Source organism: Sturnus vulgaris, chromosome 28 (genome assembly GCF_052056855.1).
Source record: "Sturnus vulgaris isolate bStuVul1 chromosome 28, bStuVul1.hap1, whole genome shotgun sequence".
In the NCBI taxonomy this organism is placed as follows: domain Eukaryota; kingdom Metazoa; phylum Chordata; class Aves; order Passeriformes; family Sturnidae; genus Sturnus; species Sturnus vulgaris.
The window spans coordinates 974,511-997,148 of NC_142270.1; the positions used below are offsets into that span (position 1 = coordinate 974,511).

A 22,638-nucleotide genomic window follows, 5' to 3' on the forward strand; every position below is an offset into this window, starting at 1 on the left:
GCCTAAGGTGAATCCTTTGAAAGCCTTTTAATAAATCCCTGCTTTATTCCTTTAACAGCCTCGGTTCCAGGCAGCCTCTCACAGCTCAGAAGCAGCTCCAGGCCTCACATTTTGACCCTGTTTGCAGTCTGTGCAGCCTGGAGCCCTTTCCCAGCCGTGTCACGGGCAGGATGTCACGCGGACCCGTCCCCTCCTCCAGAACGGAAACTCTGCTGGAGCCCAAAACTGCAGCTCAGCCCAAGGCTGTGGTCACAGCACAGAGCTCAGCCCTCCCTAGCACCCCAAAACAGCCCCTGGGAGCACCCCAGAGCTGCTTCAGCCCCTCCTGCTCAGGGACCTGGCAGAACTGGGGAAGGACACCACCAGGTTGAATTTTTTCTTGGCCACCCCTCAGGACAGCCTGCTCCTGAGCTGAACAATGGAATTCCAGACGGGTATGAGGAATGATCCAGTTCCACCCCTTTCCACACCTTCCACTCCCAGGTTGCTCTAAGCCCCATCCACCAACCTCGCCTTGGGCACTTCCAGGGATCCAGGGGCAGCCACAGCTGCTCTGGGAATTCCATCCCAGCCTCTGCCCACCCTCACAGGGAACAATTCCTTCCCAATATCCAATTTAAACCTTCCATGCCTCAGCAGGACCTAAAAAATCTCAGCCCCTGAAGTTGTTTTTTTTCCATCCTCTTCCATCAGGATCTGGTGCACAGCACGTCACAGGGAGGCAGCCTGGGCTTGAGGCTCACTCTGCCTGAGGCTGGAGCACAGCGAGCACCAGGATTCCTACTGGGAATCTGCATTTCTCCAGGTGTGACCAAATCAAATTGGCACAGGATGGGGGGGAAAGCAGCGGGGAGCCCTGGCTGAGGGGCTGGCACTGGGCTGGGCTGTGCCACCACCTCTGCCTGGCACTGTCACACAGCCCCAGTGCCCGTGTGACAGCTCCACGGCTGCCTGAGCACCCCAGAGTCCCTTTTGTGGCAGATTTACACCCAAAGGACTGCTCAGCCCTCGACTTGGTTCACATCTTGCTGGATATTGAATATTGCTGCCCCTGGTGACTGTGGGAGTTGGGTGTGCAGTCACCTCAATGGTCTCCATCAGCTCTGCTGCTGCTGCTGGAGGCTGAATTTGTCTGTAAGTGCCCACGCAGTGACACAGGAAGCCCCGAGAGGCAGCTGAGGGGCTGCTTTGGCTTAGCTGATAAGTAAAAAAAAACAACAGACAAAATAACACCAGAGCTAAAAATAGCGTCTTGCTGGGTAAACAGAGGATTCTGCCCTCCTGACCCCCAGAAAGTCAGGAGAAAGGGCTGAAATGAAAGAGTAACTTATGGCAAGTGGACCTCACAAGGATTTTTCACATTCCCAGTGAAATTTTCAGGTGAAACGAGCTGAGTGCCAACACTTTCCTCATCACTGATCAGGATGAACCTGGATGATCCAAGCCCAGGGTCACCCCAAATCCCACAGGCAATGTGACTGTTCATGTTCAGCTCCCCTGTGTTCTTGCCACAGCCATGTCTGCTCTCCAGAAAATCCCTTAGGAAGGAAAGCTATAGGGCAAGGAATGACCGAATGGGAGCTTGGAAAACGTGGTGCTGAATGAAACTCCTCCTCGGATAATGGAATTTATATTTATTTAACAGTAACATACAGTATATAAATAGGGTAAATACTTTAAAATATACAATATTTCACATTCGAACATTCAGTCAAAGAAAGGCAACTCTACATTGTGTAGCTAAAACTGGAATCAAAAGAACAATGCACAGAAAGAAGCCGGTGGTGGGAACAGGGATTGCACAGGGATTACAGGAGCACAGAGCTGCCACGCCAGGGCTTCCATGCGCTGCTTTTTGGGACTGAGCTGTCCCCAGGAGGGGCTGGATGGGCCCACACAGCCCTGCCCTGCTCCCACCCCACTGAGGGGGAAGGAAGAGAGGGCAGGACCCCCCACAGCCAGGCTTTGGGGGGCTCCCTGCACACAGGGGACATTCCCTGCAATGGGACACTGGGATTCCACAGCCAGGCTTTGGGGGATGCTGCAGGATCCCAACTCCACGAGCCACATGAGAGCTGCCCCTCAGCTCAGGGGCACTGCCGAGCCCAGGGAATGTGGGTTTAACCCTGGGACTTGTTTAACCCTGTGAATGTGGATTTAACCCAGGGAATTCTGTTTAACCAGGCTGATCCCACAGCATGGCTGCAGATCCCAGGTCTGGTGCTTCCCTCCCTGCCCCCCACCTGGGCTCCAAGCAGGCAGGGAAAAGCAAATTCCCACCCAGGTGTCCACAGGCCCAGCCCAAACAGAGCTGTCACGACCCCCATGGGTCAGACCCGTGTCCAAACCCAAGCAGCCCCTAAAAAAAAAAACCCTGGGGGTGTCCAGTATCCTGCCCAGCACACCCCAGCACCATCCTCATGGACACCCCACCTCCCTGGCCAGTGACCCTGGTGCAGAGGTGGCTCCCACACCAGCCTGTGACCTTCACAGCAGGCAAATCCTACCTGTCACACCCCAGTCCCAGCTGGCAGCAACTCCCCTTCCCTGCTCTTTCCTTTGGAGCTTCCCTGCTGCAGGAGCCTGCTGGGAACAATTTTCTTGTGCCACGCTGAGCTGCAGAACTTCCCCCCATCCCTGGGGTCACTCTGGCCCCTCCACACTGAAATTCCCGAGAGCTGCAGCATCACCAGGGTCCTGCAGGGCCATGTGTGCTGCTGCTGCACATCCCTGGGCATCAGCTCCACCCTCAGAAACAGCCAAAGGCAGGAACAGCAGCTTTTCAGCTCTGCTCAGGGAGTCACAACCTCCCTGTCCCTGGAAGTGCTCAGGATCAGACTTTGAGAAGAGATTCCCTGCCCATGGCAAAGGAGGTGGAACAAGATTTTAAGGCCCCCTCCAACCCAAACCCAGGATCCAACTCCTGATCCTGTGAGTGCAGCTGCACAACTTAGAAACAATCCCAACCACCTCCACCTCCCTCCCTTCCTCCTCCCTGCATCCACTGTTCCTACTCACTTTAATGAGTTTTAAGGGATTTTTTCCATGCAGGAAACCCTTCCCAGGCAGCTTTCCCTGTGAGGAGCAGCCCAGGTTTGGAAGAGAGGAAGCAGGAATAAAGCTGACCAGGGAATTGAATTGTCTGATCAGGACATTCCTGACCAGGGAATTTCTGACCAGGGAATTTCTGACCAGGGAAGCCACCCACAGGCAGAGCTGCTGCTGCTGCTTCTCCTGCAGCTACTCCGTGGAACTGCTTTGCCCTCCAGTGCCCACATCCAGCATTGACACCCTCGGGAAAGGCCCAGACCTGCCCCAAACCAGAGACTGCAGCAAAGCTTTGCTCCACTGATGACAACAGAAAAGGAACAGAAGGTTTAAAGCAGGAGACTACAGACCCACCGAAGAAATTTCTATCAACAGAGCACACCTTTGTAAATTTATCAACACTGTCACTTCTGCCTGTGGCCCAAGAGCCACAAGAAGGGATTTTGGCAATGGGTAGGGAGAATCCAGAACAGCACCAGCTGGTATAGCCACCAGGGCAAAGCAAACCCTGGCACTTCCACCCTGCTCCCAGGGGTGCTCCTGGCAGGGGCCTCATTAAACACAGCCCAAATGTTGTCCCTGGGCCATGCCAGATGGAAGCACCTCGATCCTCCCCTGCAGTTTCTGTGCCAGGGGCTTAGACCAAAATTTGTTCCATCGACAGAAAATAAACCCTTGCCTAATTCAAACTGGAAGAGAACAGTATCCAGAACCAGGAAAAATCTGTATGAACACCAAACCCAGTCCTGAACTGGCTCAGTGCAGAACTTTGCCAGCACCAACTGAGAATACTCTGTAAGAACAGAGCCTTCTCTGCAGCCTGTGCTTTCCATCAAACACCTGCATTTGGAGCACAAAGCTCAGCTCCTGCTCAGGGAGGCAGAGCAGAGCCCACCACAGTCCTGCAGAAATGAAGGAGAGAGCTTGGTTCCTGTGCTGTGTATTTACACACACTCAAAGTAAATGAAAGCAGTGGCATAATCAGAATATGCAGTAAAAGCTCTGAATTTGGGGGATTTTCAGGTGGTTTATTTTCTGTTGATGCCAAGCCAGTTTGCAGCAGGGGCAGGTCTCACATGGAGGGGTCTGTGACTAAAGGTTTGTGGCAGCAACTGCTTGAAAACACCAATGTACTTCTGTATGAGCTCTCCCTGTCACTTGTTCCCAAGGTTAAAATAAGGTAAAGTTTCTCCCGTGCACAAACTATGCAAAGAAGGAAAATCAGAGTCACCTCGTGTTTGGGAACATTGCACAAGGTGTAAACAGGGTTATTTTCACTATCTGATCACAAAAAAAAAAAAAAAAAAAAAAAAAGGAAAGTTTTACAATCTTTAGGGCTCTCGTTTTTAAATAATAAAAAATATGACAAAATAAAGGAAAAGACTTGGATAAAACTTGCAGCTATAAAGTACAAACTATTTCTGACAAGATTCAGTGGGCAAAGCAGGACAGAAGCCTGCAGAGAAATGAACCCAGACTGAAATGCAACAGACTGTGGTAAAGTCAGCAGCACGACTTCTACAACTCAAGTAAGGAACAGACATGATCCCTGAAAGAAAACAAAACCCCCAGCTGCAGCTGGAGCCCACCCAGCAACAAAACTGGCTGGAAACTGCTCCCCAGGTTACTTCAAATATCCCAGTGTGGGGTTTCCAACCTTGGAGAAATGAAGAAGTGTGGTTTTTAAAGGTTATTTAATGAGTGAAAACAAACCAAGTGATTTAAAAGTTGTTCTCACTTGGCAGGAATTGCTCAATGAAACTTCAATGTTCTTTAAAACTTATTTACTTCCACCAGGAATCTGAACCTCCCACACTCCCACACACAACTGCCATTTCCTTGACTCCTCATTCCCAGTCTGTTTCTGGTTTAATTCGTTACAAAAATCTGATTTGCCAAATCAGGGAGGGAAGGAATGTGAGAGGCACTGCAGAAGCAGCAGGTGAGAGCACTGCAGGTGCAGGGCTGGGCACAGGAAATGGGGCTGGGTTAGTACAACATCCTCTTCCTTGTGCAAGGGGATTCCCACAGGCAGGAACTGCTGGGACAATTCCCACTGCACCCCCAGCTGTCCCTGGAGAGGAGGATGGTCCCAGAGCCAGGGGACAGCTCAGCCCCCCCTGCCCTGCCAGGCTCTGCATCCTCTGCCAAACCCACTCCAGGGAAAGCTCAGCTCTGCCCACACCTCCAAGGGTCCAGAACAGTCCACCAGGACAGCCACACCCTCCTACTCCACCCAACCCTTCCAAGCCTTAACTCCTTCTCAGCTACAAAGCCAAGATTTGCTCATTTGAACCAAAGCTCTATAAATATATTATTTAAAAAAAATAAACCACAAATGCAAACATTTACCAAGAGAGGAAGAAAAGTTACAGTGAAATGAGGCCTAGTTATTGTCTTAAATCAGGCAAGCCAGGAATTCCCTGGAGGAGGCCTGTGTGTTCTCAGTCCTGTTCCAACCACCTCCTGTCTATGCGTCCTCCAGGCTGCCCAAAATTCCCCTGTCCGCCAGGTGTGCTTTGAGGGTGTTGAAGATGTGGAGCTGCTGGTCTGGCCTCAGGGTCAGGAACTGCTGGATCAGTTTGCTTGGGTTGGGGCCTCTGGAACACAAAAGCAAGGTCAGCAATGGGGCTCCATTCATTGCTGGGCTGTCCATTCCTTCCCCAGCGCTACCCTGGGAGCCCAGCTCCATTTCGGATATGGAAATGGACTCAAAAGGCAAGGGAGGGTGAACTGTAAACACAAAATAACTCTCCAGACCCAATCTATTTGAAGAGGACTCTGCACCTTATCAGCAGGTGCTGCCCCTCAGAACTGAAAGCAGTCACACACAGCCAGCTCCTCAGCTCCCCCAGCCCATCCTTCATGTACCCACAGCCTTCTTTCCTCTGTGCTTGCCTACAGAATGCTTGTCAATGCTGCAAAATTACATTTCCCTGCTTGCTTGACTCCAGAAACCTGTCCAGGATTCCCAGATGGGACATGGAGGAGTTCAGTGGGACTGGAGTAACAGCCCATGGAAAGTGAGGGTTCCATTTCCAGCTCTGCTGAAGATCCTTCCCCTCCTCAAGCCCCAGCTTTGTTTGCCTTGTATTTTCAGCTGTTAGATCAGTCAGAGAGCTCAAGTGGCTCTGATGCCAGCCTGTCCATGCCCTGGCAGTGCCAGCAGCCCCCGGCAGGGCTCACCCACCTGATGAAGCTGGCGATGTACACGTTGACAAAGGTGGCCATCAGGTACTGGCAGTCGAAGCGATCCATGATCCCCCCGTGCCCCGGGATGGTGTTGGCAAAGTCCTGGCAGAGCAGAGGGATGGCACTGAGCCTTTGCCAGGAACTGGGCTGGCTTTGGTGCCCCCACACACCATGCTCATCCCCTGCCCTTTCCCAAAAGGCAGAGTCAGACCAAGGAAATATTTTGTTTAATGTCTTCCTGGTTCTGGAAGTTTCTCCCTTTTGAAGCTGCTGGTGCCTGAGGGGCAGCGAGGCTCAACTCAGCTCTGTTACTCAAAGGTCAGGGAAGGCAAATGTTTATCTGCTACCACCCTGCCTTACCTTTCAAGGCATCTGAACTGAGCACAGGCTGTTTATATGTGAAACCAGCCTGCAAGACATCAAGGGAAACCTCAGATTGCAAAATTTCCTGGCTGGGTCTTCCTTCCTCTACCTGAACCACAGCAGGGTTTAGAATATCACGGTTAAAATCTTAAGGTCTCTTCCCTTTTGATCAAAAAACCCAGATCCTGCTCCAGCATTTCATCTGTGACTGAACAAACCTTCCTTCCCCTCGAGTGGCAGCACCCACTTAGTGTTTCCTCCCCAGAATCTCCACGACCTTGCTCCTCACCTTGATTTTGAAGGCCCTCTTAAAGCCACTGGCAAAGAAGCCCCCGAAGGGCCCGATGAGGGAGGCAAAGGTGGAGAGGGCAATGCTGTGGATTTGGAAGGGGTACATCCTCACGGTTTTCTGCAGGACAAACAGCACAGGAGGATTTTCAGTGCCTGCCCCTCCTTCTCTGCCCTCCCCCCCCAGGCTTTCAGGTGGGGCAACTGTCCCACCAGACTTGGGATAATTCTTTTGCCCTCTCAATCCCCCTTTTTTTCTGGATGCACCTTTGTTCTTTCACTTCAGAACACAGCCCTGCTCTTTCCTCAGTGATCCTACCCCACTAAGTAAGAGCTAGGGAGCAGAGAGGGTCGTACCCAGCCCACCACAGACTGCAGCACCACGGGGATATTGTACTCCTGCAGCTGGAACAGCTCTGAGGGCTCGCAGTCCACAGTGAAGCTGTTGGTGTCGTTGTTGAACTCCACGGGGCAGGTGAAGCAGCGGTACCCAGACATCACGTAGGACAGCTCCAGGAAAAAGAGAAAGAAAACAGGATTCATGTTTTCCCCAGGGATTTCCCAAGGGGAAAGGCCGTGCAAGATGAGGGAGGAGGGAACCACGCTGCCAGCTTCATTAAGGAGATTACTCCCCTGAGCAGCAGGAATTGGCTGAAGGCAGAGGAAGAGCGAGGCTGCACCCTGAGGTGGAGGGACAGCAACAGCAGCCACAGAGAGGGTCATAAAAACAGGGAAAAAACACTCCAAGAGTGTGGAATCCCCCACACAGCCCCTGAAATGATGCACAGCACCATCCAATGGCAGCAGAGGGAAAATGGTTAATTATTGTAATGAGCACATCACAGGGTCTAACAGGGATTAAAAACTTCCTCCAGCACTCGGCTCCATCAGCAGTGCCTGCACACAGCCAGGGGCCACTTCAAACCTGGGCAGCAAGAAAAGGTGAAATATCTGACTGCATTTTTTAAACAGAACACCGGGACCCTCTGAAGGGAAAATTCCAGTGGAGGAAGTACCACAATGGCCACTTACCAGCAATCCAAAGAGAACGGTGGAAAAAAATCCTCCAATAAAACCCTCCCAGGTCTTCTTTGGGGAGAGCTGCCAGAGAGAGAGCAAAAGGGACAATTATTGATACACCTCTGCAGCCCTTCCTCACTTGTGAACTGCTGAGGCAGCACAAAGCAGTGCCACCACCCCACAAAGAGTTTGGTCAGAAGCTGAGCCCAACGCCTCGGTATGAAATGGTTCATTCATGGCTGGACTCGATCATCTTGCCAACCTCAATGGTTCAGTGATTTCATTTCAGAGCCTCAAAGACTGGGATGCACACCAGATTTAATTTGGAGACTTGCTTCAGACAAAGCAGGAGCTGGGGGAGCACAGGGCTAAGTCCCAAAGGACCCAAAGTTCACATTTTGTCCCCCAAAATGTCCCAAACCTTGATGAGCGGCGTGCGGCCGAAGAAGAACCCGAACATGTAGGCCATGATGTCATTGCAGATCACACAGGAGATGGGGACAATGAACCTGCAGGGGACAAGGGTCAAACCATTGGCAAGTGCCAACACCACTCATGTCCAAGGCTCAGTGAGCAGCTGCCACCACAGGGCACTTTGCAGGGCCATCCCCTCCTTCAGCTCAGTGCAAGGAACAGCCACAAGAAGCTCCAAGGGGAATCTGGGGGTCACTCCAGTGACTGAAATCCAGGTTGTGTCCCCAGAAGGGCCTGTTTGCAGCAGCTTTTCCTTAGCCACACCCAACAGGGCACTGGACATCCCCTCCTGAGCTCCTGTGTAAGTATTTCCTGCATTTTAGCCCTAAGCAGGAGGATCCCAGAGCACCCTGGGCTGGTGTGACACTGAGGAACACACAACCCTCAAGTGGCCAGAATTCATTCCTGGCCCTGCTGGCACCAGAGGGGCCTCCCCTGTGCCCAGCAGCTGCACTGAGGGTGGCAGGTTCCCCCTCCTGCCCTTCAGTGCTGCTTTTACCACAGGAGCAGCACTTCCCCAGCCATTTGGGGAATCAGCAGAAAGCACCTACCCAACCCCAAAGACACCTGGAAGGCCCCTGCACCCCACAGCAACTTTACAAAATTCTCCTTTACAACATCTCTCTCTATAAGGTGAAGTGGCACAAAGCAAGGCCTAAGTCTCTGAGGGCTCACTTGATCTTTTGCTGTTCTGAACAGCTGCTCCCTCACAGGAAGCACCTCCTCCTTGGCCATTTGCTTTTTTTGAGAGAACAGTTTTAACTCCAAAACAAATTTTGAGATTAAAAGAAATTCGATATTGGGAATTTATTCCTACTACAATGGTGGTGAAGGCCTGGCACAGGCTGCCCAGAAAGGTTCTGGGCTCCCCTGGATCCCTGGAAGTGCCCCAGGCCAGGCTGGGGTAACCTGGGATAGTGGGAGGGGTGTCTGCCCATGGCACTGGATGATCACTAAAGCACCTTCCATCCCAAACCAGTCTGGAATTCTGTGAAAACACAGGGTCTTTTTCAGGCTGCAAAAACCAAAGCAGCTCAGGGGGCAGAGCAAACTCACCAGATCATTCCTTCAAACAGGTTGTGGATGATGAGGTGGGACTGGGTAACAACAATCAGCAACGTCACATGGGTCCAGCCAAACTGCAAGAAAGAAGAGCACCTTGTCCAGCCTGCCCAGAGCCATGCCCAGCTCAGAGAGCTCCTGAGAACAGCTCCAGCACCAGGGCACCAGGGCACCTCACCCCTCAGAAAGCTCATTTATTATCCATTGTTTGTCAACCAGCCAGATCAACAGGACAAGCTGCCTTGCACTGAGTTATTCTGGCACCGTGGGGCCAACACTGGCCTGGCACCTCCCAGCTGCCAATAAACCTCTCACTGTTGAAGGAAGATCTGAACAGATAAGCTGGATTTCTGACTGACTCATTTTCCAACCCCAAATATAACCTCACCAAGATTTGGATTTAACCTCACCAAAACATGAATTTTAACCTCTCCAGGACCTAGATTTTAACCTCACCATATAGAACTGGAGGCGATAGTGTTTCTTCACCAGACTCAAGACAAACATGCAGAAACCTGAGGAGATACAGAAGCAAAGTCAGTGGTGGGAATGTGCCTTCAACAGCCAGAAATACATTTGGGCCACGATACTGCACAGCTGCTGGGGATTTTACTGGAATAAGGGATTTGGGGGTTTGACTGGAATAAAGGAGCCCTGTGCAGTGGGGAAAGCAGTGCTTTGGAAGACACACCAAGCAGCACTTGGGCAGATGAATAGTCTGGCTGCCCCATGAAGATTATGGAGTTTTCTCCAGAACCTCGTGGAAAAGATTTGCCACTACTACAAAACATTACTACAAAAAGATTTGCCAGCTTCCAGCACGCCTGGGGAGCAGAGATGATTTTCTGTGTGTGGATTCTGCTCTGGACAGGAGATTTCTTCCCTCCAGCCCAGCCATTACTCAGGGTGGTGCCCACCTGTCAGGTAGAGGGCGAAGGAAATGAAGCGATGGTATTTGCTGAGGATCCTCAGGGGCTCCTCCCTCTGCACCAGCGTGAAGAAATAATCTGTCACTGTCTCACCGTAGAAGAAATAGTTCACACACAGCAGGAAGTACCTGGAGAGGGCAGGAACCTTGTCAGCCTTGAAAGGCTCCTGAAGTGCCTGATCCCTGAGGTCTTGACACTGGTTTTGCTTCTGCCAGCCAGAACTGCCTCCCCCAGCTTGGAAATGTCTCCATCCCAAGGAGTGACTGCACGTCTAGGACAGGTCACAGCTGGGCTCTGGGTTTGGCCTTCAGGTGCCACTGCTCAACTGGCCTCTGCCTCCCAAAATTCTCCATCCTGTGATTCTCAAAATCCTCCACTTCCCAAAATCCTCCATCCTGCGCCTCCCAAAATCCCACACCCTGTGGTTCCCAAAATTCCACATTCTGTAGTTCCCAAAATCCTCCATCTTGTGCTTCCCAAAAATCTTCCATCCTGTGATTTCCAAAATCCCATGCCCTGTGACTCCCAAAATCCCACACCCTGTGATTCCCAAAATCCTCCACCTTGTGCCTCCCAAAATCCTCCATCCTGTGCCTCCCAAGATCTGGGATGGAATTCCCAAGGAAGCTGTGGCTGTCCTGGATCCCTGGTAGTGCCCAAGCCCAGGTTGGATAAGTCTGGAGCAGCCTGGCACAGTGGGAGGTGTTTCTGCCAGGGCAGGGATGGCACTGGAGGAGCTTTAAGGTTCCTTCCAACCCAAATCAATCCAGGATGGGATTTTGGGAAGGAATTCCTGGGTGGGAGGGTGGGGACGGGCATGGGTTGGAATTCCCAGAGCTGTGGCTGCCCCTGGATCCCTGGCAGTGTCCCAGGCCAGGCTGGACAGGGCTGGGAGCAGCCTAGCACAGATGGAGGTGTCCCTGCCAGGGCAGGGGTGGCACTGGGTGGGCTTTAAGGTCCTTTCCAGCCCAACCAGGCTGGGATTCTGTGACTTTCTTTCCAAGTGCTGCCAGCACAGGGCAGCCCAGGGCGTGTGGCTGTGTCCCCTGTGTGTCCCTGAGCCCTCAGCTGGGCACACAGGGCAGGGGGAGCAGCCCCTCACTCACCAGCTGAGTGTCCTGAACCAGGGCAGGTCATAGGAGTGGTACACGTTGTAGCCAATGGTGATGATCTCGTGGAAACATTTGATCTGGACACACATCACCTGCACAGAAAGGACATGCAGGCACTGGAATCCCTGCTGGTTAAACACCTCTTCCCTTGAGGAGACAAAAACCAAGCATGTGCAGAGCACAAGGTTCTTCAGCAGTTGCCATCAGCCCTGCAGGAGCCTCCCAATCCCACATGGGATGCTCAGGGTGGCATTTTTCCCTCCCAGTCCCACATGGGATGCTCAGGGTGGCATTTTTCCCTCCCAATCCCACATGGGATGCTCAGGGTGGCATTTTTCCCTCCCAATCCCACATGGGATGCTCAGGGTGGCATTTTTCCCTCCCAATCCCACATGGGATGCTCAGGGTGGCATTTTTCCCTCCCAATCCCACATGGGATGCTCAGGGTGGCATTTTTCCCTCCCAATCCCACATGGGATGCTCAGGGTGGCATTTTTCCCTCCCAATCCCACATGGGATGCTCAGGGTGGCATTTTTCCCTCCCAATCCCACATGGGATGCTCGGGATGGCATTTTTCCCTCCTCTTTCCTCTGCAGGAGGTTTTTAACAACCCTTTGTGTGAGTTCCAACTGCAGCCCAATATTGACTAGCAGATTCCTCCCAGGTTTCCTGCATGGAGAGAGGAATCCAGAATCTCTAGAACCCAAGGCCCTGAGCTCCCCACAACCTCTCCCTGCTGCAGGGAAGGTCAGAACACCTCTCTGGAGCACTCACTATTGTCATCAAGACCATGGGGCCCAGGTAGATGATGATGAAGAAGAAGGTGATCATAGCCAGCGTGAGGATGCCTCTCACCCACCAGTTCTTCCATCTGGGCCACAGAGAAGGAAAACATCAGAGGAAGACAAGACAGAGCAAAGCAGCCAAGCAGTACTTCTGCTCTCTGTGTGTCACAGGAAGCAAACTGAGCCCTGGCAAGCCCAAGTTTCCTCTCAGTGCAGCAGAGAGACCTTGATGTGCTGATAAAGGCCTGGCTGCAGCAGCTGCACTTCAACCTCACTAAATGCAGGAAGCTGAGCATCTCCCAGGGCACTGATGGGCCAGGGCAGCCTCTGCTCCTGTCCTGCTGCAGCTTTCCCACGCCTTGGACAAGCTGCAGGATAAATTCAAATAAAATGAGGACCATCTCCCCTCTCTACACTGCTCTGCATGAGGAGAGATGGCCCCTGGCATGTTGTACCCTCACTGCTTTCCCGCTGGGAGCCTCTCCCATCCTCACAGCACACTCAGGAAAGGCACCTTCTCCTGTGATATAAACAGGAGAATTTCCTCCCAAGCAGTTTGTGGAGAATATCCCCGGCTTGCTCCCAAATTCTGTCCTTAACAGTGCAACTCCTCAAGCATTCCTGCAGAATTCAGTGCCAGCAGGGGCTGAAAACCCCCACAGCTCAAACCTGTGCTGCCAAAACCACCCAGGAGCTCTGTGGGTGTGCCCCACCCAGGCCTGGAGCTGCCAGGACTCAGCAGAGACCCCTCCAGCAGTGCTCAGACCCTGCTGCTTCCCATGGCCCCAGGGGCAGAGAGAGGCTGGGGAGAGGCTGCTCCTCCAGCTTCCAGCAGCCTCAGAGCCACAGGGAACCACGGGGAAGGTGCAGAGCCCTGGGAGGGAACAGGGGGATGCTCAGGAGTGTCACCTCGGGGACAAAACCTGCTCAGGGAGTGCCACTTCATGGACAGGATGGACAGAGCCTGCTCAGGGAGTGTTACCTCGAAGACAGGTTGGAGAGGGCCCTGTTCAGCACCTCTGGGGTGTCATCCGAGGTCGGCACTGGGGATGAACCCCCAAATTCAGATTTGCTTTCGCTGTCTGATGCTGTCTCTCCATCCAGCTTGTTCTCAGACTCTGACTCCTGCAGGACACAGAGAGCCAAGGAGCTTTAGCAGCCAGCCTGGAGGAACCTGGGCTGGCTCCAACACTTACCACCACCCTGCTTCTGCACGAGAGAGGGAGCAGAGGAAAATATTCTGAGTATTACACAGGGGTAAACACATGAGAAACATGCCCGGGTGTTTTAGGTGGCATCCAGGAGGGGTTTGATGGTCCCTCAGCCTCAGCAGCAGGCACAGAAAAGGGCCTGTTTCCCTGCACAGTTACAGATGCTTCCAGGTTGATTAATGAGCATCTCCAAGAGCAGCAAGCGCTCCAGGGCTTGTTAGCAGGAATTTTTACAAGGTCCCAATCCCCAGGCAGGTCTCAAAGAATGTAACACTGCTCAAATTAGCCAGGAAGGAAGGCCTCCAAGTGGACAGGCTCAAGGCTTCCAGACAGCCTTCTGAAGTGCTGACTGCTTGAGGACACTAAAATAACACCAAGCCCAGGCTCAGGCAGCTGAGGAGGAAGAGCCTGGCTTATCACCCTTACCCAACCATCCCTTCTGGCCCCAGGAGAAACCCGAGGTGCTGCAGAGGGACACAAGTGCTCTGTGTTTTCCCTGCCCCTTGGACTGCTCCAGCACTCAGCCCCGAGCAAAGTCCTGTGTTGAGGGGTGAATAAACCCAGGAGAGGCAGATTACTGAAGGCTCTGCCCCAGCCCATCCTGGGAAGGGTTTTCCAGGTGAGTCCTGGCTCTTCCCAGTGGCACTTCTCACTCTGACCCAGCCTCTAAACACAGGAAAAACCCCCAGCTCCACATTTCACTCCTCATTTCAGCAGCACAGCTTCATCCTGCTCCTGGAAGCAGGGAAGGAAAAGGCCACGCCCTGGGGAGAATCCAGGCAAGGCAGAGTTCATGCCCTTAGCTCTCTGAAAACTCCCGGAAAAGTGACTTTGCCTGCAGGAAAAGCACAGGAGGAGCTGAGCTGACAAATGCTGGGAGCTCTGCAAACAATGGCACTTCATCCCCTGGGCCTAGGCAGCTCCAGAGCAACCAAATCTGCTGGGTGCAGTTCATGGCTGGGGGTGTCTGCAGTTCAGCAGAGCAGCAAGGCCAGAGCTGCTCCCTCATTTCAAACAGGAAAAGGTAATTACTCCCCAAGCTAGGATCTGAAATCAGACAAGGACAGCGAGGCACTGGCAGGTGGAGGCAGCTAAAAATACCTCGGAGATGTCAGAGATTATTTCCAGGGATGAGCAGAGCTCCAACCACCTCCAGCAGCACCCAGTGTCACCTCCTTGTCACCTCCCTCCACGCTCCTTCTTTCCATTCATCCACTGGGAAGGAAGAGCTCAGGTTTGCTTTGAACCCAGCACCTCTGCCAGCCCTCACAGAGCACTGGGGAGCTGGCACTGAAATGCCACCTGGCTTTTGTTCAGGTGTTTTCTAACTGCCCCATAAAATCCATTTGGACCTCAGATTTTGGAGAGGTTTAGTGCCATTTACCTGGGAACACAAATCCATAAGTCAGCTGCAAATGGCAGCAGGCAAAGAGACTGGAAATGATAAAACTCCCTGGAGAGCACAGATTTGGCATCTTGCAGCACAGCACAGGTCAGGCTTTGGGCAATCTGTGCTCTGTATTTAGTCCCAGCCTCTGCTCCCATTGCAATGTGTTCTCCAACAAAAGGATTCTCTGCAGAATTCCCCTGGGAGTGATGGAAATAGCTCCAGGCAGACCAAAACCAGCTTCTCCTCTGTTCTAAACTCCAAATCCTCTAGCACATCTCTTACACAGTCCCGGTGTCCCTCACCCCACACAGGTCACAGCCTGGTAAAAGGATCCAAGCCCCATCCCTGTTCTACTCCCCAAAGTGCAAAGTAAATGATTCCTGCCTGGGGCCAGGAGGATCAGAAGCTTCCCAAAGGGCTCAGAGACCAAAAAAAAGGAAAGAGCACTTGTACCTTCCTCACTTCCAACCCTGGGAAAGAGGTGATGAAAGCTCAAGGAATGAGAAATCTGATGGTGGAACTGAGCTGATATCCTGATCCCTCTCACATCCTGATCCCTGCCACATCCTGATCCCTGCCACATCCTGATCCCTGCCACATCCTGATCCCTGCCACAGCCTGATCCCTGCCACATCCTGATCCCTGCCACAGCCTGATCCCTGCCACAGCCTGATCCCTGCCACAGCCTGATCCCTGCCACAGCCTGATCCCTGCCACAGCCTGATCCCTGCCACAGCCTGATCCCTGCCACATCCTGATCCCTGCCACAGCCTGATCCCTGCCACAGCCTGATCCCTGCCACAGCCTGATCCCTGCCACATCCTGATCCCTGCCACAGCCTGATCCCTGCCACAGCCTGATCCCTCTCACAGCCTGATCCCTGCCACATCCTGATCCCTGCCACAGCCTGATCCCTGCCACAGCCTGATCCCCGCCACAGCCTGATCCCTGCCACAGCCTGATCCCTGCCACAGCCTGATCCCTCTCACAGCCTGATCCCTGCCACAGCCTGATCCCTCTCACAGCCTGATCCCTGCCACAGCCTGATCCCTCTCACAGCCTGATCCCTGCCACAGCCTGATCCCTCTCACAGCCTGATCCCTGCCACAGCCTGATCCCTGCCACATCCTGATCCCTGCCACATCCTGATCCCTGCCACAGCCTGATCCCTGCCACAGCCTGATCCCTCTCACATCCTGATCCCTGCCACAGCCTGATCCCTGCCACAGCCTGATCCCTGCCACAGCCTGATCCCTCTCACAGCCTGATCCCTCTCACAGCCTGATCCCTCTCACAGCCTGATCCCTGCCACATCCTGATCCCTGCCACATCCTGATCCCTGCCACAGCCTGATCCCTGCCACAGCCTGATCCCTCTCACAGCCTGATCCCTGCCACAGCCTGATCCCTGCCACAGCCTGATCCCTGCCACAGCCTGATCCCTGCCACATCCTGATCCCTGCCACATCCTGATCCCTGCCACAGCCTGATCCCCGCCACAGCCTGATCCCCGCCAGATTTTATAGGACATAGTGCCAGATATAGGCTACAGTAATTGACACTATTTTTATACCTTTTATGCAAATTGCTCCTATCAGCCCACAAATGTCACTTTAAGCAGCTGAATGGGTGCTAAATAACATGTTCAAGCCTGGCTGATGCACCCTGGGGTGGGCCACTGAAGTCAGCTGTGGCATTGCCTGGGGACACCCTGTGGCACTGCCTTGGGGACAGATCCCACACTGTCCCCTCCTTGATCACCATCGCAGGGCATTGCTCCCACGGGCAATGGGGGTTTTGAACCACTATGGGCTTATTCAATTGAAGGGCTTTTTTGTCCAACCCTGTAGGTGAGTCCAGGGCTCCTTCCTCCATTTATCATCTCAGTACTGAAGGCTTCTTACAGAACCACGGGGAAAAGGAATGCAGGAATAAAGCCAAGACGGGAATTTATCCTAATTCCTTCATTTCTACACAAGTTGTAATGAGGAGAAAGAATAAAATCCCAAATCTCTGCGAGGGCTGTCTGTCCTGACTGCTGAACCAGAGCTGGGAAAATCCAGGTACCTGCTCACTTTTTCTATTCATGAAATCAACAGCTCTGAGCAACATTTGTCAATGGATATTTTATCACCCTGAAGAAAAGATACACAGAACTGAGTTCATCTGAGCTTTCTTTAAACAACTTGACTCCTTCAAGAGGGTGATAAGAAATTTGTGCTCACATTGACATGGTTTTCTCACAGAGGAAGCCGTGAGCACAGGGTTTTTTACACAAATATCCATGACTTGATCTCAGTTGCCATAGAAACGAGCCTGCTCTCTCCCTGCCAAAAATCTTCTGCCCAGTACAGATATACAGTTAAGTATTCAATGCTGGCAGATTAAATTAGCTCAAGAAATTATTTAGCCATTATTTAGGTACTTTCCTTGGAGCCAGGCACTGTTTTATTGAGACTTCCTGCCAGGTTTTAATAAAAAGCTGTGACAAAAAAATGTTATTGTAAAATAAATGCTGAAAAGGGAAACAGAGTTGCTTTTTCAGGCAACTGAGCTGACAGCTGGAACAAAAGAGAACAGCTCTGTTCTCACCTCTGAGAACATCTGCAGGATCACAGCAAATGCAATTAATTTAATGAATACAAAACCAACAGCCTCAGTAATGAAAACCTCAGTGTTTTCCAGAAGGGGCTTTAATTCCTGCATCTGGGAAAGCTGCTCTATTCCTCTCCCCTCTTTAACCTCCCAGAGCTGCTGTGCTCTCCAGACCCACTAGGGTGACATCACAGCTAAAATTCATTCCATAACTCCCAAATTACAGGATATTCTCTCCCAGGGGTTTGCAGCTTGGGAGGGTGAAACAAGAGAAGTCTGGTGATCATTAACAGCAGAAGGAAAAATCAAACTTCCAGGCTTGGTTTGTAGGATGGTCCCAAAAAAGTACTGGGGGTCTTTCTGCAAGTGTTTTTTACCCTGGTCTTGTGCTCTGACATTACCTGCAGGGAAATTAAACTAAAGTTTCTCATGTCCCCCCACCAAGCTGGCACCTGGCTGCTTGGTTTGTTGCCTGAAAAAACCCAAAAAGCTCAGGTTTCATTCATGTTGTTCTAGGACTCCCTTCCCCATCCCAGAATAACCATATTCCAGCTGAAAACAGGCACGGAAATCAGGACATGCCTAAAAATGGAGATTTTTAGCAGATAACAACATCACAGATAGCAGGAATGTTTGCAGAGTGCCTGAAACAGCAGAGAAAATTCATCCCCTGATGCCAGAGGATCAGCTTGGTTTGGCTCAGCCACAGGATGGGCTGGGAGCCAGGCTCAGCCTGCACACACAGGACCCATGGGAGTCACACGGGGGACCCATGGGAGTCACACGGGGGACCCATGGGAGTCACACGGGGGACCCATGGGAGTCACACGGGATATCCATGGCAGTCACACGGGGGACCCATGGCAGTCACACAGGGGACCCATGGCAGTCACACAGGGGACCCATGGCAGTCACACGGGACATCCATGGCAGTCACACGGGGGACCCATGGCAGTCACACGGGGGACCCATGGCAGTCACACGGGATAGCCATGGCAGTCACACGGGACATCCATGGCAGTCACACGGGATAGCCATGGCAGTCACACGGGGGACCCATGGCAGTCACACGGGATATCCATGGCAGTCACACGGGATAGCCATGGCAGCCACACGGGATAGCCATGGCAGTCACACGGGATAGCCATGGCAGCCACACGGGATAGCCATGGCAGTCACACGGGATAGCCATGGCAGTCACACGGGATATCCATGGCAGCCACACGGGATATCCATGGCAGTCACACGGGGGACCCATGGCAGCCACACGGGGGACCCATGGCAGCCACACGGGATATCCATGGGAGCCACACGGGGGACCCATGGCAGCCACACGGGATATCCATGGGAGTCACACGGGATAGCCATGGCAGTCACACGGGATAGCCATGGCAGCCACACGGGGGACCCATGGCAGCCACACGGGGGACCCATGGCAGTCACACGGGATATCCATGGCAGTCACACGGGATAGCCATGGCAGTCACACGGGGGACCCATGGCAGCCACACGGGGGACCCATGGCAGTCACACGGGATAGCCATGGCAGTCACACAGGGGACCTATGGGAGTCACACGGGATATCCATGGCAGTCACACGGGATAGCCATGGCAGTCACACGGGATAGCCATGGCAGTCACACGGGATAGCCATGGCAGTCACACGGGATAGCCATGGCAGCCACACGGGGGACCCACGGAATTCACACAGGATATCCATGGAAGTCACACATCCCTGGAACTCAGCAGGAGCTCCCCCTCTGCTGGGACCCCCAGCACTCACTCCAGGGGCTGCTGCTTCCAGGAAATCAAGGAAGGCACCTGGCACCAGCTCATGGGCACAAAAGGAGCACAAAACTCGGTGGGTGGTTCTGGCATTCCCCCAGAATTTCCTGCTGCTCAGAAAGGAACCTGCCTCCCCTCTGAGCACGTGATGGAAATGTTTTGGGGAGAGGCTGCTGGGTTCTCCTGGGTCTGAGTGGCATTTCTGAGCTGGCACTCCCCTGCAGAGACACAGAAACAGGAGAGCAAGAGCCTCTGGGTGCCTGAGGGAGGCTGGAACTGTGTCTGCTGGAGCCTGCACAGACATTTCAATCTGCTGTTGTTTGGGAGAGCCAGGGAGAACAAACAGCTCTGCAGCAACTGCTCACCCTGGGAGGTTCCTGCAGGAAAAGGCTATTTTTGTCCTCTGATTTGAGAGCCTGCATCACGCCAAGGCCGGTGCCTTCTGACCCTCAATTCCTCGGGAGTTTGTACAGATTTTTCCAAAACGTAATGAGGAAAAAAAAACCTTACCAGTCTGTTTAATTTGCTCACTCTAAGGTGGTGCCTTGCACTGTCTTGTTCACATTTCTCTGCCAGTCCAGTTTATTTGGACTAACCAAGGAGTGGACTCGGACCACTGTGTTTAGATGTGAGCCTGCCAAACCCAAATCTGTGCTTTCCTGAAGTCTCAGGTGCCAGCAAGCCCAGGCTGGATGGAACCCCATCCCACAGCAGGCTTTAAGTTCCCTCCCAGCACAAACCAGTCTGGGATTCTGTGATTTTAAAGGTTTTACCTCCAGGGGTCCTGGGGATTTTTCCTGCTTGGAAACATCCCAAATTCCCTCTTCCCAGCACCCTCCATCCATTGACACCACTGACAGCACATTTGGAAGCAAGAGCACGGAATTGTTCCATGTACAGAACATTCTGAGTGCCTCAGCCTGCAACAGAGGACAGCAGGAACATCGCCCACCCCCTCTGCCATCCTGATCTTACTATAAATAATAACAATAAACAACCAGGAGTGAGGACAGACCGCTGGGGCAGCAAGAGGGAGCTCGGGAAGAAGCTCCCAGATCCACCAAGATAACTCTCCTTTGCCAAAACAGAAAAGTGGCAACGAGCACAAAACACCAGGATCTTGATGTTTACATCCCATTGTAAGGCATTTCTGCCAACACAGAGCTCTTTCCAGAAGCCTCCAGGGTTTCTGTCACATAAAATATACTGAATTACTCCCCTTGGCAAGGCTCCAAGTGTGACAAAGCAGGAATGGGAATGTCCCCTCCCCGAGCAGCCCCACACCACCAGGAACAGCACCCAGGAGTGCTCCTGCTGCTCCCAGGCTTTTCCAGCACTAAAACCACAACTGCTGGGTCTCATGGCAGGAAATCAAACCCTGCCACTGAGCGAGGACAGCACAGCACCGAGGGTTTCACTGAGGATTAGTTACCAGCTAACCTCCCAGCAGCTACAATTAGCAATTTTGGGAAATTCTCTGCTCCTATCGCTGCCTTCTATTATGAAACATCACATTCAGCACCTTGGAGGAGCTGTTCCTCACTACTTGGGAACATTTCACTCCTATTTTTTTTCCCTCCTGCAATTCATTCCGAGCTGTTTTACGAGGAGCAGCACAACATCAAAATTCTCTCTCTCTAGTAAGGACACTCCAGGTGAGCAGCTCGAAGGAAATACCAGAGGAGTCTCTCAGAAGGCTCACTGTACATGAAAACACCAGCGTGGAGATAACAGGATTGCCCTCTGACCTTCTTTAGGGGCACAGCACGAGGAGCTAAAGCGAATCCCAGCTTGGCCCAGTGAGTTTTTTTGTTGTGCACTAGTTAAGCAGCACTAGCCCTGCCAGTCTTCCAACTCCCACCACACTTCTGGAATATCAAACTCCCTGAAGGTTTTCTGCTGCAGAATAAATTCCAGCTGAGGTGAAGCCACCTCAAGGTCTCACCCTGTGCACAATCACCACAGAACTGGAGCCATCTTAGAGCTCCTTCCCTCCGTGTCAGAGAGCTCCAGTGAGATAGGCATAGCCTCCAGACCCACAGTGACCCATTCCCACCACTGCTGGCTCCTGCTGTCCCAGATCCCTCCCTAATCACAGCAGCACCAGGAAGTTTCCTCCAACCTGCCCACACAGTCTCCAGCAGGTGTTTAACTGACATTAAAATCCCATTAAAATTGCATTTAAATGGCATTTAAATTGCAGAAGAGTTCAATCTGATGATTTCGTGCTGCCCTGAGCTGCACCCTTTGTGCACTAATGGAGAAAACATCAATATGATGCTGCTGAGGGCTGATGGACCAGTCCCAAGGTAAGTGCACTAAACACCAGCACAGCAAGAACTGCTCTTCCCTCCAGTTTTTGCTCTCTGTGACGCTGCAAATGTTATTTACAAAGTTTTCCCTGGCTGTTTATTCCTCTTGGTGCCTTCCTCTTTGGGGAGGCGCAGGAGCAGAGATGACAAAGGTGACAAATGACCGTGAGCATCCAGCCTGGCTCGGGGCTGGAATAGGAGAGACATCACAGGAAAACAAAGCCAGGTTTGCTTTCTGCCGTGAAAAGGAAACTCTTTCCTTTGGAGAAATGCAATGTCAACCCTCATGGAACTCCCACAGAGCCCTCGCAGGGAGGGCATTCCCTGGGCATGAATTAGGAGGCACCAAACCCTTCCCTAAGGGAATCTGAGAGGTTTGGAACCCCCAGATCCTTCCCTAAGGATGCTTTAGGAGATACCAAAGCCATTCCTAAGGGTACCTGAGGGGTTTGGAACCCCTATCTCCTTCTCTAAAGATGGTTTAGGAGGTACCAAAGCTTTCCCTAAAGGCAGGTTTGTAAGCCCCATGTCATTCCCTAGGGATGATTTAGGAGGTACCAAAGCCTTCCCTAAAGGCAGGTTTGGAATCCCCACCTCACTCCCTGGGGATGGCCTGGGCGGCACCGCGCTCTGCCCCGAGGGAAGGTTCGTGACCCCACCTGAGCCATCCCACAAACGCAGCTCCCGCCCCGATCTCCGCGCTCCGGGGCCGCTCCTCCGAACACCCCCGGGGGTGGGATCTGCTCCTCCAGGGCCGAATAAAGTGAGAGCGGGGCAAATTTCCCGAGCGCGGGGCAGCCCGGGGGCCGCAGAGCGGCCTCAGTGCGGGGCGGCGGGACCCCGCGGCGCACAGGCCTCGCATCCCCCGGCGCTCCCCGGTTCCCCCGGTTCCCCCCGTTCCCTCCGTGCCCCCAGACCCGTCACGCCCCCCAGAGCCGCTCCGCACCTTGTCCTGGGGGTCCCGCGCCCCGCCGGGGCCGCGCCCGGCCCGCAGCCGCGCCTCGCTCATACCGGACCCGCGTCCGCCGCGCCCGCGCCGCTGCCGCCAGAGGGCGACGCGGCACCAGAGAAA

General features: G+C 52.9%; 1 protein-coding gene across 1 annotated transcript; it reads right to left on the reverse strand.

Moving 5' to 3' along the window:
* Positions 1-1,619: 1,619 nt before the first annotated feature.
* On the reverse strand, positions 1,620-22,606 carry CDS2 (CDP-diacylglycerol synthase 2). Its single transcript, XM_014892085.2, has 13 exons — positions 22,513-22,606; positions 13,257-13,399; positions 12,264-12,360; positions 11,483-11,580; positions 10,365-10,504; positions 9,904-9,962; positions 9,442-9,524; positions 8,333-8,420; positions 7,924-7,992; positions 7,249-7,401; positions 6,893-7,012; positions 6,239-6,342; positions 1,620-5,648 (listed from the first exon to the last, which is right to left on the reverse strand). The coding sequence occupies exons 1-13, from the start codon at positions 22,573-22,575 to the stop codon at positions 5,519-5,521; spliced, it is 1,347 nt and encodes a 448-aa protein (XP_014747571.2). The 5' UTR covers positions 22,576-22,606; the 3' UTR covers positions 1,620-5,518.
* Positions 22,607-22,638: the final 32 nt, after the last annotated feature.

Bases quoted from the DNA above. Each gene is read 5' to 3' on its own strand.
- CDS2 (XM_014892085.2), bottom strand. From the start codon at position 22,575: ATGAGCGAGGCGCGGCTGCGGGCCGGGCGCGGCCCCGGCGGGGCGCGG. The intron at 13,400-22,512 runs GTGCGGAGCGGC...TGTGTCCTGCAG, and splicing joins CGCGGGACCCCCAGGACAAG to GAGTCAGAGTCTGAGAACAA. The intron at 8,421-9,441 runs GTGAGTTTGCTC...TGTCCCCTGCAG, and splicing joins CTGTTTGAAGGAATGATCTG to GTTCATTGTCCCCATCTCCT.